This window comes from Ascaphus truei, chromosome 10, assembly GCF_040206685.1.
Source record: "Ascaphus truei isolate aAscTru1 chromosome 10, aAscTru1.hap1, whole genome shotgun sequence".
Classification (NCBI taxonomy): Eukaryota; Metazoa; Chordata; class Amphibia; order Anura; family Ascaphidae; genus Ascaphus; species Ascaphus truei.
Window position 1 is genome coordinate 48,309,317 of NC_134492.1, and position 15,206 is coordinate 48,324,522.

At 35.9% G+C, this 15,206-nt stretch overlaps 1 protein-coding gene across 1 annotated transcript in view; it reads left to right on the forward strand.

The window, feature by feature from the left end:
• Positions 1-15,206, forward strand: part of BRINP3 (BMP/retinoic acid inducible neural specific 3) — a 642,890-nt gene that overhangs the window by 594,467 nt on the left and 33,217 nt on the right. Inside the window, exon 7 of the mRNA XM_075616874.1 lies at positions 2,275-2,497. Coding sequence (XP_075472989.1) covers positions 2,275-2,497 — 223 coding nt within the window. The remainder of the gene's footprint in view (positions 1-2,274; positions 2,498-15,206) is intronic.

The following is a 15,206-nucleotide window of genomic DNA, read 5'->3' on the forward strand; positions in this document are numbered from 1 at the left end:
AGCTGGCTGGCAGATGTTTTATTTAATAATTGGCTAATTACCTATTATCCATATATGGATAATAGTTATTTTGCCCATTACTGTACTGTATGTGTGGGGGGGAGGGAGGGCCCCCACACACCCACAGGGACCACCCGAGGGCCCCCAGACACCCGTATGAGCTACAGTAATAGCTCTTTTGCCTATTCAAATATACAATACAATATAATAAAATACAAATTACATTATGTTTTATTTCCCCTGCAAGAATAAAAGCCATCCTCCTCTTTGTCCTCATCAACATTCCACAAAGGGCAGATGCCCAACCATTAAAACACCAGTAACCCTTTAATTAATGCAGTTCTGCTCCGGAAAACCCATTCTTCAATACTATGTACTAAAAATTAATAAAAAATAGCACAATCGCCTGCAAGAGCTGTGAAGGGAGACAGAGAGAGGGACAGTTGAATCGGGTAACATCTGTATTAGAAGAGATCTAGCTTGTTCTTTTTTTGTTAACTGTGGTGTTGGCTGCACTTGCAGGTTTTCTTCTGTGATGCATTTTTCCGCAGTTTTTTTTGTTGTTCTTTCAAACAAAAACACGAGAGCTTTTAGATATTGAATATCGTCTAGTAGTAACACTTCGGAGAACTTGATACAGTGGTAGAGATGGGCAAATTTTAGGGGCAAATTTGAATCCACAGTTAATCGTCCGGTTCCTTCGGTCCGCGGATTAATGTCAAAAAAGGATATTCGCATTTTGAAAATGTTTTATTATTATTACCAGCTCACTCCGTGGATTCCACCACCAGTCGATGAATTTTTAGACTCCAATTGGCGGATTCAGCAATCCGTTGGTGCATTTTCAGGAATCTGACAGCGGATTACTGAATCCGTGGATTGGATTCTATAAATCCATCCATGAGTTGTATACAAAAGTGGATTTTGATGAATCTGCATGCATGATTGAAACCGCCCAAATCCATTTGCGGATTTTATACCGCAAAGCGGATTTTGGGGTTTACATCAGAAACAATCTGGGAAAGGGATTTGAGTGGATTTTACCATCTTTATATAGGAGTCTTAATTGAATATAATGTGTAATTTAGATAACCTAAATGAATAAGCAGTCCCACTGCAGCACCTCACAGGGAGCAGAAGGAGGAGACATTGGACGGTTTGATTATACACTCTGTTGCTATTTTTGGACTCCTAATGCTGTCACATGAGCTCTCCCTAGCATATCCTATTGTTTGCTAGTGGGAATGCTTATTCAGTTACTATTTTGAATGTGTGTTGCTTGTACATGAGCATTCTTTTGCATATACTATTGTTTGCTAGTGGGACGGCATATTCAGTTACTATTTTGGACTTGTGTTGCTTGTACATGAGCATTCTTTTGCATACTGTATACTATTGAGTGTCACTTATTTTCTGTGGGGTTTGACAGGCTATTTAAACGGGGAAGAAAGGCTTAGGGAAGTACCTCTGGGACCCTTTGGGACCAAAGGGAATGAGCCAGAAGAAGAGGTAATCCCTCGAAACGTTGCCCCCTTAGCATACTTTCTTTTCTCCCATTTTTTGTGTGTATTTTCCTAATGTTTCATGTTTTTTTCCCTTTTTCCCCCCACTGTGAGACATTATTTCCCATTGCATTGTATTTGCTCTAATTCCGGTTTACATATGCTAATATTAAAATTATTTACCATTCTGACCTTTTTTCAGTAGATTATTTAGCTGTCAGACAGTGAGTGCCGGTACTTTGATAGCTGTGTTATTATTAGTAGAGGGGAAGAAGGGTCCCCTATGTTCCATGCACCCTGCATACAGACGAGACCACGACTATTCTAAAGCTTGCCTTAAACTAGCCGGTTACATTCTGGGTATGTGCTGGGTGTAACCTGGCTAGTTTAAGGCAAGTTTAAGGCATTTCTGCATTGACTAATGGCCCATAGGATTAACACAGCAGGGGTCCCTAGCAGTCCCATTCAGTTTGAATGGGACTGCCAGGGACCCCCGCTGTTAATCTAATGGGCCATTAATCAATGCAGAAATGCTGGGTCTAGTTTAAGGCAAGTTGGCAAGTTTAAGGCATGTATCCAGCATGTACCTGGGTCTTTTTGGCGATTGCCACTGGTTTGTGTTAGAATAGTCGCAGTCTCTGCTGTACGTACTTTTTTTGCTGTAATCAGTGTGCTGTCTATCATCTTTATATATATATATATATATATATATATATATATATATATATATATATATATATTGAATTTTGCATCTTTTCCTCTTCTCTTTCAGATGAATTTAAGTATTTTATGAAAAGGTTACCAATTAATTACTTCCTCAACACATCCACCATTATGCATTTGTGGACCATGGATTCCAATTTTCAACGACGTTATGGACAACTAGAAAATAACATGAAACAACTTTACCTGAAGGCACAGAAGATTGTACACAAGCTATTTAGCCTTAGCAAGAGATGCCATAAACAGCCTCTCATTAGCCTGCCAAGACAAAGGTAATGTTTCTGAAATTATCAATTTTTTACAGCGGTTAATACTCAATGCAGACCTCGTTTTTTAATATATGCAATAGCTCTTACACTGTTAATAACAGAATCACAACTATATGTCTTACAACTTTCAATATCATTCTTTTTCCCAGCATCCTTAAATTGATTACTCATTGTACAAGTATGTTTCCATTTTAATTTGTCTCTTGCTGTACATTACTGGAAAACATAACTCACTATGACACATAAGCTGTAGAGAAAAAATTATGCCTTATTACAAGATCAAACAAGTGAAGACATAGTTATGAATATAAAATCTTATTTTCAATTTACCAACTTTTATTTTATGAAAGGTTTAGACTTAAAATGGTATTTCAAGTGCTGCAGTTGCTGTATGTCATATTGGGAAGAAGAACTGTTGTTTGTGGGACACATTTTAAGGGAAAAATGAACTGTAGGTCAAGGTCAGTGTCTTAAAACTATATGAAATGTGCAGTCAGAATACAATTATAAATGTGTCTAAGGATAGGGTAGGATAAATGTGTCAGTGGGATAGAGCAAAGCAACTCCCCCCTTAATTTCTCACCTGTCATCTATTTTAGGGAATGAAATAAATTTGGTAAGTGGTACAATCCTTTATTAACAACAGTATTTAATCTTATAGCAAAATAGGAGCAAGCGCCCCATGTGGGGCCCCAGCATGATCACCACTACATTCTAAATATATACTAAAATATTGGAAAGAGACTCTACAAAAATAGAAGAGTCTGCACACTTCTAAACAAATATATATAATTTAGTTTTTAAAAATTCAGAGTAAAGTGCGTATACAAATAGCATACCCAATTAGATACAGTACAATTATACTTCCAAAAATTATCCACAGGGCCGATATAGTACCTGAGAATTCTCTTTATTCTTTTTTTTCCCCAAACACTTATTTGTTTTTCAGTTATATTCAGGGTGGGTACAGAATTAAAAAGGAAGGGGTCAGAGGGGACAATAGAACCAAAACAATACAATACAGAAATAATAATAACAGTATTAATAATAACATTTAACAGTAGTAATAAAATATATGGGGGGGGGGGGGAAGGAAGAGACACTAGCATTCCTAATAATTTTTATGCACCTTTATTAAACTTTGGCTTGTAACCTTAGAATTTTTTTTTAAACCTGCTTTTAATTCTTTAATATCTTTAAATTTGTATATCTTGCATTGTCGATATATCTTCTGGAAAGGCCCTTATCTACGGGTTCCAGATCTTCTCAAAATTTTCTGTAGAGTTGTTCATACTGTAAATGCAGTGAGTTTTCATATCTAGAATATGCCTGACTTTTTCCTGAAAGATCTGATTCCATTGAAGTGCTTTTGTACAGCTTGCTGCTGTCAGAAGATGTGCAATTCGTTTTTTCGTATTATATGATAAATTTGGTACAGGTATCCCCAAAATCATTATCCCAGGACCCATTGGTAGAACAACACCAAGCGCTCTCTTGATTTTTCTCCAAAAGGGACAGCCTTTGAGCATGTCCAGAATATATGGTATAATGTACCACTATATCCACTGTCACGAGAGACAAGTACTTTTAAAACCGAAACCATCTGAGTTCACTATCACTAAGTACAGGACAAAGTAATTTAACAAATGGAATTTATTCTGTGTAAACCAGCAAATACACAATATAAACATACACTTACCACACTGGGGACCTGGGGGGAAGTCTCTAGTCTCACTAGGTGCAGGGAACCGCTTCAAATGGGTTTACCCAGTCTACTTCAGGATATCAGAGTGCTGAACACACAGCAGCCACTCTGACATGTATCTCCAGCTAGTCAGAGTCAAACTCCATACTCCTTCCCAGAGTGTCTCTCAGATAGACTAGTGCTCTGATCATCAGTATCCCTTATATATTCCTTGGTGGCTATCCTTTAACATTGAACAAGGGCAGCTAGCCAAGAGAAACAGTGCCTGGGGCTCAAACCTGGCAACTGATTCTATTAACTAGTCCCCTACCTTTGTCCTGATCATATCTTTTCTATGGAACATCTCAGCTAAATGGATTACAGAAACTCCCTCCATAGAAATGATAGGAACAGGCACATAACATCATTTGCATTTGCAGGGCTGACATGTTAATTTCATCACCACACAATACCAAGAATCTAAGCTAAGGGGAATTTCTAACACAGGAATAAATACAGACATAAGGTATTTATGTAAAAGACAGGACTTAGAATTACAAACAGCTAACCCACATTCCCTGTAAATCCCCAGACATTGGGCTGAAATATACATTACTTAGCCAGCCAAATGATATGGATTTTAGGGGTAACTAGCTGGATTTCTCTTTATTAGTTCAGCTAGCTACCCTACCGTCACATCCACAATTTCTCCAACACAGATCGCTTGCTCCTTTATAAATGTGTGCTAATCTATCTAGTCTATCTACCATCTCAAAATCTTGTACCCATTTTCCTTAATTTATAGTGCAAACAGAAGAGCTGACCATAGCCTCCCATATCTCTACCCAATCATTCCTAGAAATGTATTTTCCTATATCTTTCTCCCACACAGTCATATACAGTACAGTACAGTGCCTTTCTTTCTTATGTAGGAGACTCAGAATTGAATATATTCTTGAAATCAGCCCCTTCTGATGCGTTTGTATTGTGCACATCTCTTCAAATATGGTCAGATATGTATTCCTTGGTGGAAACAATTTCGAAATAATAAAATGCCTGATTTGTGTGCACCTGAAATATTCTGAAGGTGGAATATTGTATTTGTCTTGTATTTCTTCAAATGTATACAGTTTCTCAGTAAACATAGCATCTTTAATCCTAACTATACATCTTGCAATCCAGATATTGTTCCTTCCTGGTATATATCCTGAGGGTAATTCCTTATTCCTCCATAAGGGGATCATGAGCGATGGTTGTCCCCTTAATCCCTTTTTTTCTCCCATGTATCTACAACATTTAGAGGGAATTTATTGACCGGGTGGTTTTACTGTACACCTCTTTAGGTTTATTCTTTTTGGGATCCACAGTAAAGAATCTATATTCTGTACGAGAATCTCATTCACTTCTATCTCCACCTACAGTATTTAGTCGCTTGCGTGAGTCTATGCCATGCCGGTAAATGACTTAATTGTGCTGCAGCATAACAATTATATATATATATATATATATATATATATATATATATATATATATACAGTATATATATATATATATATATATATATATATATATATATATATATATATAATGTATATATTATTATTAATGACGGCAAAGCCACCCCACCATCTACAGTATCTTTAATGCACTATGTATACTTCTTGTTATTCTTGGTTTTTTCTTTCCCCAGATAAATGTATAGATTTTGCTTTGCATTTCCTTCATGATTTTGGTTGAGATATTAATTGGAAAGCTATGAAATAGAGAAAGCCGTTTAAGGAGAGAATTCATCTTCACCGTTACTATTATGCCAATCAATGAAATACAATATCTATTCCACTCTCCCAGCTCTCTTAATTGACAAGAACATTTCTGGGTACATTAGTTAGCTTTATAGAGCTCAGAATACCTAATGGTCAAATATACCCCCATATATTTGATACTGTCCTCTTTCTGAAATTAACGTTTTGTTTCAACAGTTTTAGCATCCCTGTCTCCACTCCTAATGCCAGCGTCTCTGATTTTGTATTATTTATTTTGTAATCTGAGAAAAAGTTGAATGTTGAAATTTCCTTAAATAGATTAGGCAGAGATGTCAGTGGTCTGGTGAATGTTAATAAAATATAATCTGCATAGAGGGCTATTTTATATATTTTTAGACTGTTTTACCAAACATTTGATATCTTTATTAATCCGAATTTTGTTTGCCAAAGGCTTTAGACTCAGCACAATTAGCAAGGGGGACAGTGGGTAACCTTGTCTAGAAATCCATTTTTTCAAGAGGATAGAGACACACCTCAAACTTCCTCTTGAAAAAGGGTAAAAGGTTAAAGCGAAACGTCAAGGAATTCTCAGGTGGGTTGGCCCTTTAGATAATTTTTGGAAGTGTTATTGTACATAATTTACCTATTTTGGTATATAATGTATTTTAGGGATGCACATTCTCATTTTTTTTAATCGGCATTATGATTACAATAGAAATAAAAAATACTACCTTGATCAAACTATGCCCTTTAAATTCAGTATGATAAATAATACAGTACATGATTCACTCCAAAATGTTCACAGTGCACCAACAGACCTCTGCCTCAAAGTATAGATATTTCCTAATTGAAGTAAATATTTTTATTTTCAAATTTGTTTTAACAAAATTAACAGATTCCACCTGTCTCATTACACTTCATGTGCTTAAGGCACATTTTTTAAAGCAAATGTTATATCTCTATTTAGTAAAAACCCATTTGGAACATTTTTCTCCCACAGTAATTGACTCAAGTAAGTAAGTGTTTGTACTGTATGAAAGAATCTATGAAAAAGAGTTGAGTGAACCTTGGATGGATATTTAGAGCTAAAACAAGCAAAAAAAAGTAACAGTATAAAAAAATCAACATGCTATTTTGTTTTCATCTTTGTAATTTTATTACACTGAGAATGTATCTCAATAAACTTTTTCTTTACTTTCATTAATTAAGACAGTAACCTGATAACAAGGCTATTACTAAGTTTGAAAAGCAAAAGCTGACATAGTGCACTCAGCACTGTACATAGAAGTGCATATGCACAAGTCACGGCCACACAGAACAATTTCTAACAAAAAAATCTAAATTTGGTGATTTAAGCACATGGTCAAGTCAAATAAATTGAGGTAACAATGAACTTACACCAGGATTTAAACTAGTCTCCACTGCTTCCAAGTAAGTGTCATTGCTTCTAGAGCCCGTGCCTTTACTCACCAAGTCATTCCTTTAACAGTGTTCAGATCTGGAGACTATGGGAGAGATGTATCAACGCAAAAAAAAATGTGTAAATAGAATTTTGTTTTGATGTGTTGCTCCAATTCCTTTTTCATTTTGTGCCAATTGTAAGAAAAAGTTTATTATATTTGGTGCAAATTGTCAACCAGAAAAGTTTATACCACCTCAGATCTGACAGACATTGATACACAGAGATGCCAAGGACATCAATTAAAGATTGTGCTATCTAGGGCTACATAATGGTGCAAGGTCTACATCATAAATGTATCAAGAAAGACTAAAGGACATCAGTATGTTCAACTTAGAGGGGGAACGGGAGAGGGGGTGGTATGATATAATCTTTCAATTATGTAAAGGAGACCAAAGAAAATGCACCCGCTCGACCTAATATGACCAAGGGGGTCAGAGAAACAGGCTGGTGCAAAAGGGCAAGGAGATAATTATCAGACACATGTAGCCAAATAGCCATGTTATATTAGGCATTGGGAATCTGTGCTTCTGGTTTCTCACTGTGCTGTTGTTTTAGTCTCATTTGGACTACATTTGGCAATCTGCCAAATAGAGACCCCCTACGGGGCATCAGCACCTTTCAGTTTACTTTACTCACTACATTTACTGGTACCATCTTATTTTAATAGTATTTCCTTAATAAAGTATTTTAATAAACACAATTTACATTACTACTTGGTCCAGACTCTCCCCTTTGTACTGCAAATTCAGTAGGGTACTCTTTCTCCCTCAGACCTTGAGTGCATCATATAAGGCCTTATCTGTATATACAGTGTCTTTGCTCCATACAGTGTTCTTTGTGTCTGATAATTAAGGGTTTAAAAAAAGATACAAGAGGGAAACATATTTCAGAGAAAGAGAAACACTAGAACAAAATGTTATGCTCTGAATCTGGAGGGTAGCAGCCTCAGGGAAAATATAAGGAAGTACTTTTACATGAAAAGGGTGATTGATTTGTGGAGAAGCCACGCAACAGAGGTGGAAGAGGCTTATACAATAATGGAATGAGAAATGTATTGGGCTAGACGTAAAGTTACCCAAAATATCGATGAAAGTCAAAGATAAAATAGAGAATGAGGTGTTATTATATTGAGGAAAAGGGGCAGATTAGGTGGGTTTTTATCAAGATATTTTTATCTGCTGTCAAATTCTATATTTCATATATAAATAAATCTCTAACATATGATTTTCAAAATGTATCCCAATTGAGACACTTTTCTGTACTGAAAATTGTGTTGACATTCTATAGTGTAGCAAAGCTTATTACTCGTCTCCTAAGGAGCAATACAGTGTATCAGTTTATTTTCTTAACAACCGAGAGCCCAGAGGTGTCTCCTTTATTAATGTAACAGATGTGCTCGCTGGACCGCAGGGCTGAGGTGGGGATAGAGAAACAACGACCTGAGACTGCAAAGCCGGGTCAGGATTGTGGATTCCGTCGTTGTGTTTTCTTGTTTGAATTTTTCTAAAATGTTCTAATATTCTAAGTTTAAAGTTCCTCTTGGTTTTTCCTATATATTGAAGTCCACGTTGCCATTGTATGAGATAAATCATACATTTGGTTTAACTGTTTATAAAGTTGGTTACATTTTACATATTTTATTAGTGACATGTGAAGTAATATATTTGTCTGTTAGCCTATGTCCTGCATTTGTTACACCCCAGGTCTATTTCCTTTAAGTGTTGGCCTTCCTAAACCCAAAAAAGAAAAAGTAAATATTGTTTCCTTTTTCACTTTAACAAATAAACAGATTCTACTGTACTTTCACTGCATAACATGTGATAAACTTTTTTTTTTTTTTAAATCTATGGGTTTTATTATTCATTTTCTTAAATAATGTCAAACAAGAAAACATGTTCTACTTGTATCCTAATTTTAATTAAATAATATGATGTAATGTATTCTCACACATCCCCTATCAAGGTTGCCATAATATGGTGATTAGGCAATAGCTTCTGAAAGAGAAAGTAAATCTGTGTTCCGTCAAGATGGTTCTCAAGGTACGTAAGGGTGGCTTACCTGCATGACATGCAGTTATTCAGCTTCACATTGGCATTTAGTTAGGGTTGTCTAGAGGTTTACAAAATAATTAACCAACCCGCTACCCCTCTGTATTGTGAGAAATTAATACATTTTCCTATATTCCTCAAAGGGAACAATGACATGTTGGTAGCATGACCATGATAGTCTGTTTGCTGTACAATGTATATCTGTGACTAGCATACAAAATTCACAGCCGCAACCCAATGTGGTTAAGGGTTTGTTTCAGAAGGCATAATAGTAACCCTCTCTCTGAAGTGAAGGGGGCTACAGTATGTTTTTTCTGAGAAACAGATGACACAAGCAGTATGACATTATTGATGTATTCTATTGTAGAATTAATTAACTAAATGTAAATAGACCTCATTAATAAGGTACAGTGGGTGTGTAACAGTACATTGAAGGGCAGATCAATTACATTAAATGTGTTTAGATAAACCGTATATTCAATTTAAGCATCATGCCAAAATCTATTGTTATGTTACTATTTTAGTAGTACAGTATGTATACTTTACTACTGTATGTCTTAATTGTCACCTCTATCCACATTGTATTTTATATATAAATGTGCAAATGTCTTAAAAAATGTTTCACAATCACAAATCATGTCACTATTGACACCTTCCCTTTTTCCAAAATACTCTTCTCCACCCTTTTTCTCATGCCTGGCATACTAATACTTCATGTCCTTTCTCAAGACTTTAGGGGCCATGGTGGTCTTGGAGAAGTAAAGATTTTTTTATAGGTATTGATAGCTCTTTTATTGCACTTTATAATATTTTTTTAAATACTAAACAGTTAGAAAAATTAAAGAGAGTGGTACAAAAAGCAAAAACCGTGATGGAATGAAATTACTACACAGTGAATATAATAATACAAAGCAAAGCTATGTGAAAGCAGGGTCATTATTCCTGAGATAATGCACAGGGAGTTATTAATTAAACAGAGATGCTGCTAATTGGTGCACTATCACACAAAAACTCTGTTGATGTTATTAGGAGTCTCTGTTCGACAGAATGTTATAGCTATTATCCTGGGAGAGATTGAAATAGAGAATATACAGTATTTGCATTCATGAAACCAGCAATACAGTCTTCTTCGAGCATCCCTTCTTGTTCCTATGCCCATTTTTCCATGTATACTGGCCAGTGTTTCAGTTGAAAGTATTGAAATCATTTTTACTTGGGTAGCCCATGGCTTTCTACAGAATATGCGAAAGACTTTAATTGCTTATGCAGCCTAAAGAGGCCTTGACATACCCATCATTTGAAATCATTTATAGACAACCCAGGTGGGAACAGTGGATTCAAAAGTGTGGAGTAAATGGTGAAGGTAATCTTAGTTGGATTTAATTTAAAGTTATACATTATTTTGATAAGCTTCATTGATTTGTTAGATTTTTTTTAGGGTCAAAAGGATGTGACCGCAAGGAGAATGTCATCCTTAAGTATGGTCCTGTTTTTTAACAGTAATAACCTTTATACAGTACGATTGGATCTGGTATCTGAAGCCGAGCGTAAGCAGGATGGGTGAGAGGGTGAAACCCTGCCTTGTGACAGCATTGATGGTATCTTTGCAGATCTCACAAAATGAATAAAGTCAATTACTTTTCTAGTATTGTCTGCAACCTGGCAAACTAGAACAAGGTTAAGAATTCATAAGGTTTGGGTGAAAATTATGAAGTTTATTTAAAGGATAAGTATCTGTAATCTAAATGTAACATAGGTTGAATTTGATGGACATACAGTACAACATGTCTTTTTAAACCTCATCTACTACAGTATTTAACAACAGAATGTAAACTATACTAGCAAAAACGTTAGCCAGTATGTTAATGCCTAAGTTAATCAATGTTTGGGGTGGTTACTGCTACAGTCTATAAATCCTTTACACTTTTTATGGATAACAGAAGTGAGAGCAGAGGTCATACAGCTAGGGTGCCACTCACAGCCTAGAATATTATTAAACAGGTGTGTCAATTATAGAACAGAATAACTGACATGCTATACTGTACTACAGGTATGATACATTAAGATGGAAATCAATTTAATCAAGCTCCAAATATCATTGTCAACAGATCTTATGGAAGAGGAACGTGGCTGAGGATAATAGATGTTTAATTAACATCACTGAATTATTAAATTCATGGATTTTGGTCAGACTTAGTATTAGTATTACTATTAATCAATATTGCCCAAACCATATCTGTATTGGTAAACACAGGTAACATTACATTTAAATGGAACATCCAGGGTTAATACTGATAATACTTCAGTGTCTCAAGCATGGCGCATAGACAATCTGACTAAAATAATGAAGATGCCAGTCCCCTATCGCCCCACTTTTCACAAAAAGTGTCTAAGATCCCATTCTGTGTTGAGACCTCTGGGTATCAATGTGTCTAATATAAATATCCACTAGGCTTCTCTACGAAAAAGACAGTTAGTTTTATCCCTACCCTGTGGAGATGATTTAATCTGTTCAATGGTTATACATTTGAAATTGTCCAATGTCCCTAGGGCACAAGTGGAGAAGTATTTGGACAAAGGATATAGTTGAGCCTTCTTTTCAGTTAACCTTAAATGTTCCATGATACGTAACTTCAATAGTTGTGTGGTCATACCCACATATTGCTTCTTACATCCACAGGACAAAAGATAGATGACAAAATCAGTCTTGCATGTTATAAAAGAATAGATTTTGCAGGATCTTATCTGGTTGCTCTAAGTAAATGCTCTAATTTTCTTCCATAAAGGGACATACAATACATCTAAATGACCCTGTTGTGTTGGAAAGAGACTATAGTGTCTATTTTGCTGCGTATAAAAAGTACTGGGTGGCACAATGTTTACCAGGGTCTGGGACTTTCTAAATACAAATTTAGGATACACCAATACAATTTTATGTAGCCAGGGGGCAAGACTAAAAAAACTACAATGTTTACTGATAATGGATTAGATCGCTTCCACTTGGTTACTATATTGAGTTGCAAAGAATGGAAGATCAAGATTATTGAAACTCCAATCTTGTGGTTTAGATCTCAGAAATTTGACTTGATCAATGTCCATTGTAACAGGGAAAATCAAATAATTTCTTGATTTAGTAAGTGCATTGAGATAGGCCTGTTTCAGATCTACTGCACATAATTGTACATCACATAATTGTACTCTCGCTTGATCTCCATTTAAATTGTTGTGTCAGAACAGTTAAGCATAAGACTTAGAAATTGGCCTCAGGGAATGTCCCGGAATACTGTCTGAGGGTGACTGATTTCCTCACGCAATAAAGCATTTCTGGAATTCTTCTTACAGAAGATCAGTGTGAACTACTTTATCTATACCCACATAAAGATAGAGGTCTAGAAACTCAATATGATGCCAATGATCCAGGATGACACACAACTCCCACGCTTAGCCCTACAGCAGTGAAAAAATTATTTATGGGATTAAATAAAGTGAACCCCTTTACAAAAACACACAAAATATAGTATTCAATCAAAATAGTGACAATATTGGGTGTATCAAACCCACTCAATGCAGAAGTCCTGCAGCCTGGAAGTCTCATGGATTGTCCAAATCCTTCCAACAGTTGTTTCAAACAATAGTCCTCCTTGGCGCTGGTGCTCAATTTTAAGTGCACAGTGAAATATGTAAAAAGACATAATAAAAACAGTGTATTATATCAAACAGCGATGATGTGATAATAAATTGACTTCAACATTCATTCTTTGCAAACAGTGCTTCTGTCTCCAAGAATTGACCATAACTAGACCACCGTGTATATTAAAATGATGTACTATAGCAAACAGCAGTGGTCAATCACTATTTTCAATTCTCTGAAATATTTTCTGCATACAGTACTTCCACCTGCCAGAATAAATGTTTCACCAATTCTTTAAAGAAACAAGTGACTTATCAAGTGCTCCTGACAAAAATAATATTTTGTAATTTTACTATAAAGCTAGCATCCAATATATGAGTCAAATATCAAGATTAAAATCAAAATAGGATGCATATATGACTGTCCCCAGTTTGAAGAACACATTCAAACCATGAGATGATATAAATGTCCTGGTACAGATATTACAGTAGATGTGACGGTGGCTCTCCAGCTGGCAGTCAAACAGACATCATACCATGTAAAAAAAGATGACAAAAATAATATATACTGTAGTGTAATATTTTATGATGTGATTGGATGATGGAATGAAGTGGAGGAACATGGGGGGATTGACAGACAGAAATGGGAAATGGAAAAACTGTTGATAAGGTAGATCACTATTTAATAAAACTTATGAAATTAAACACAATTAATAAAAACAGATTGAAGGTTCTCTCATCTCGAAATTGGAATCCTACTCACTAGAGGGTGGATATATACAGGCAGTAAGTGCTGCTATCGCTAGCATGAGGACAGTGGCACCGCTGGAGTCTGTTTGAACCCGCCGGGCGGGATTGATGGTACAGCACATGCTGCTGATTGTGCAAGTCTCTGCTTGATCCCACATCTGAGTGTGGTTGTGGAATCTTCCACTGTCCTGGAATAGGTGCGATGATTTGCGTGCATCCTGCGTATGTCCTCAGTGTGTGCTGATGGGATGGATCAGTCCCATATACTTATAGCCAGTACAATTAACACTTAAAGTCCTGGTACTTCATAATATAGGTCAAGCGTGTATGATACATACAAACACACGTGGCAACAATTCAATGAACGATATAGGTGATATAAACAATACAATGGGGATGACATGATACATATAATGGCTTGTAATAACAAATACAATTGGCATGACATATTGTATATGGGAAAAAAATGAACATAGCATTACATAAACTAATACAATATGTGTTCCTAAGTGTTGAAATCTATAAAGTGAAAGATGAGGAAGGTAAAAAAAATCTAAAAGCAAAGTTGTCTTCTTCACTCAGTTCGGGACTATTAATATTACCTTTTTAGAAGTCTCTGTGAAAGCAAGATGTATTCAATTAATCCTCTTTAGGGGCAGTACGTCATTTTAACTGAAAAAGCATTTAAGTGTATGAGAGAGTCGAAATAGTCTTAAGGTTACTGTATATTCAAGTAAAATTATATTTACTAAGTGCAAGTTGTATACAGATGTAGCGTAATGGTTGGTCGCGTAGTACGAGCGGAATCCGCCACGGTTAAGTTTCTGACCCCGCTGAAATTAATGCGGACCCCTGCTCCAATAATATGTTATTAAAATTAAATTAAAGCCGCGCGATATCGCCTGTTAGAGGCGCATAGGGAGAGTGACCGATTCTGTCTACTCTCAATACGTGTCTCTTACAGACGGATATAGCCGGGTAGGATTCACACAGTGGGAGTCCCATTCAGAATCAGGGTTCCCTGCTGTGTTAATCCTGATCAGCAAATAGTCTGGTTATTGGGGCTCTGCAAGCACAAGGGATCAACACTGTACCCGTGGCAGAATCTGCGCATACTACGTGACCAACCATCGCACTACATCTGTACTAATATAACTACTGCATTAGTATGTTGTTTTTATGTTCCTCCATCAGTAGTGTAATAAATAAGATTTTACGTTTATTCCTTTTTTCACAGTAGAGAGATGCCAGCAGACTGCAAATACACATTGAAACATACTGTAGCATTTAAAATGCCTGTAGGCAATTTATCAAAGCTAAACCAAATACTGTACATTTAACATTTGATAACCTTTTTTCTTAAATTAATGTAATC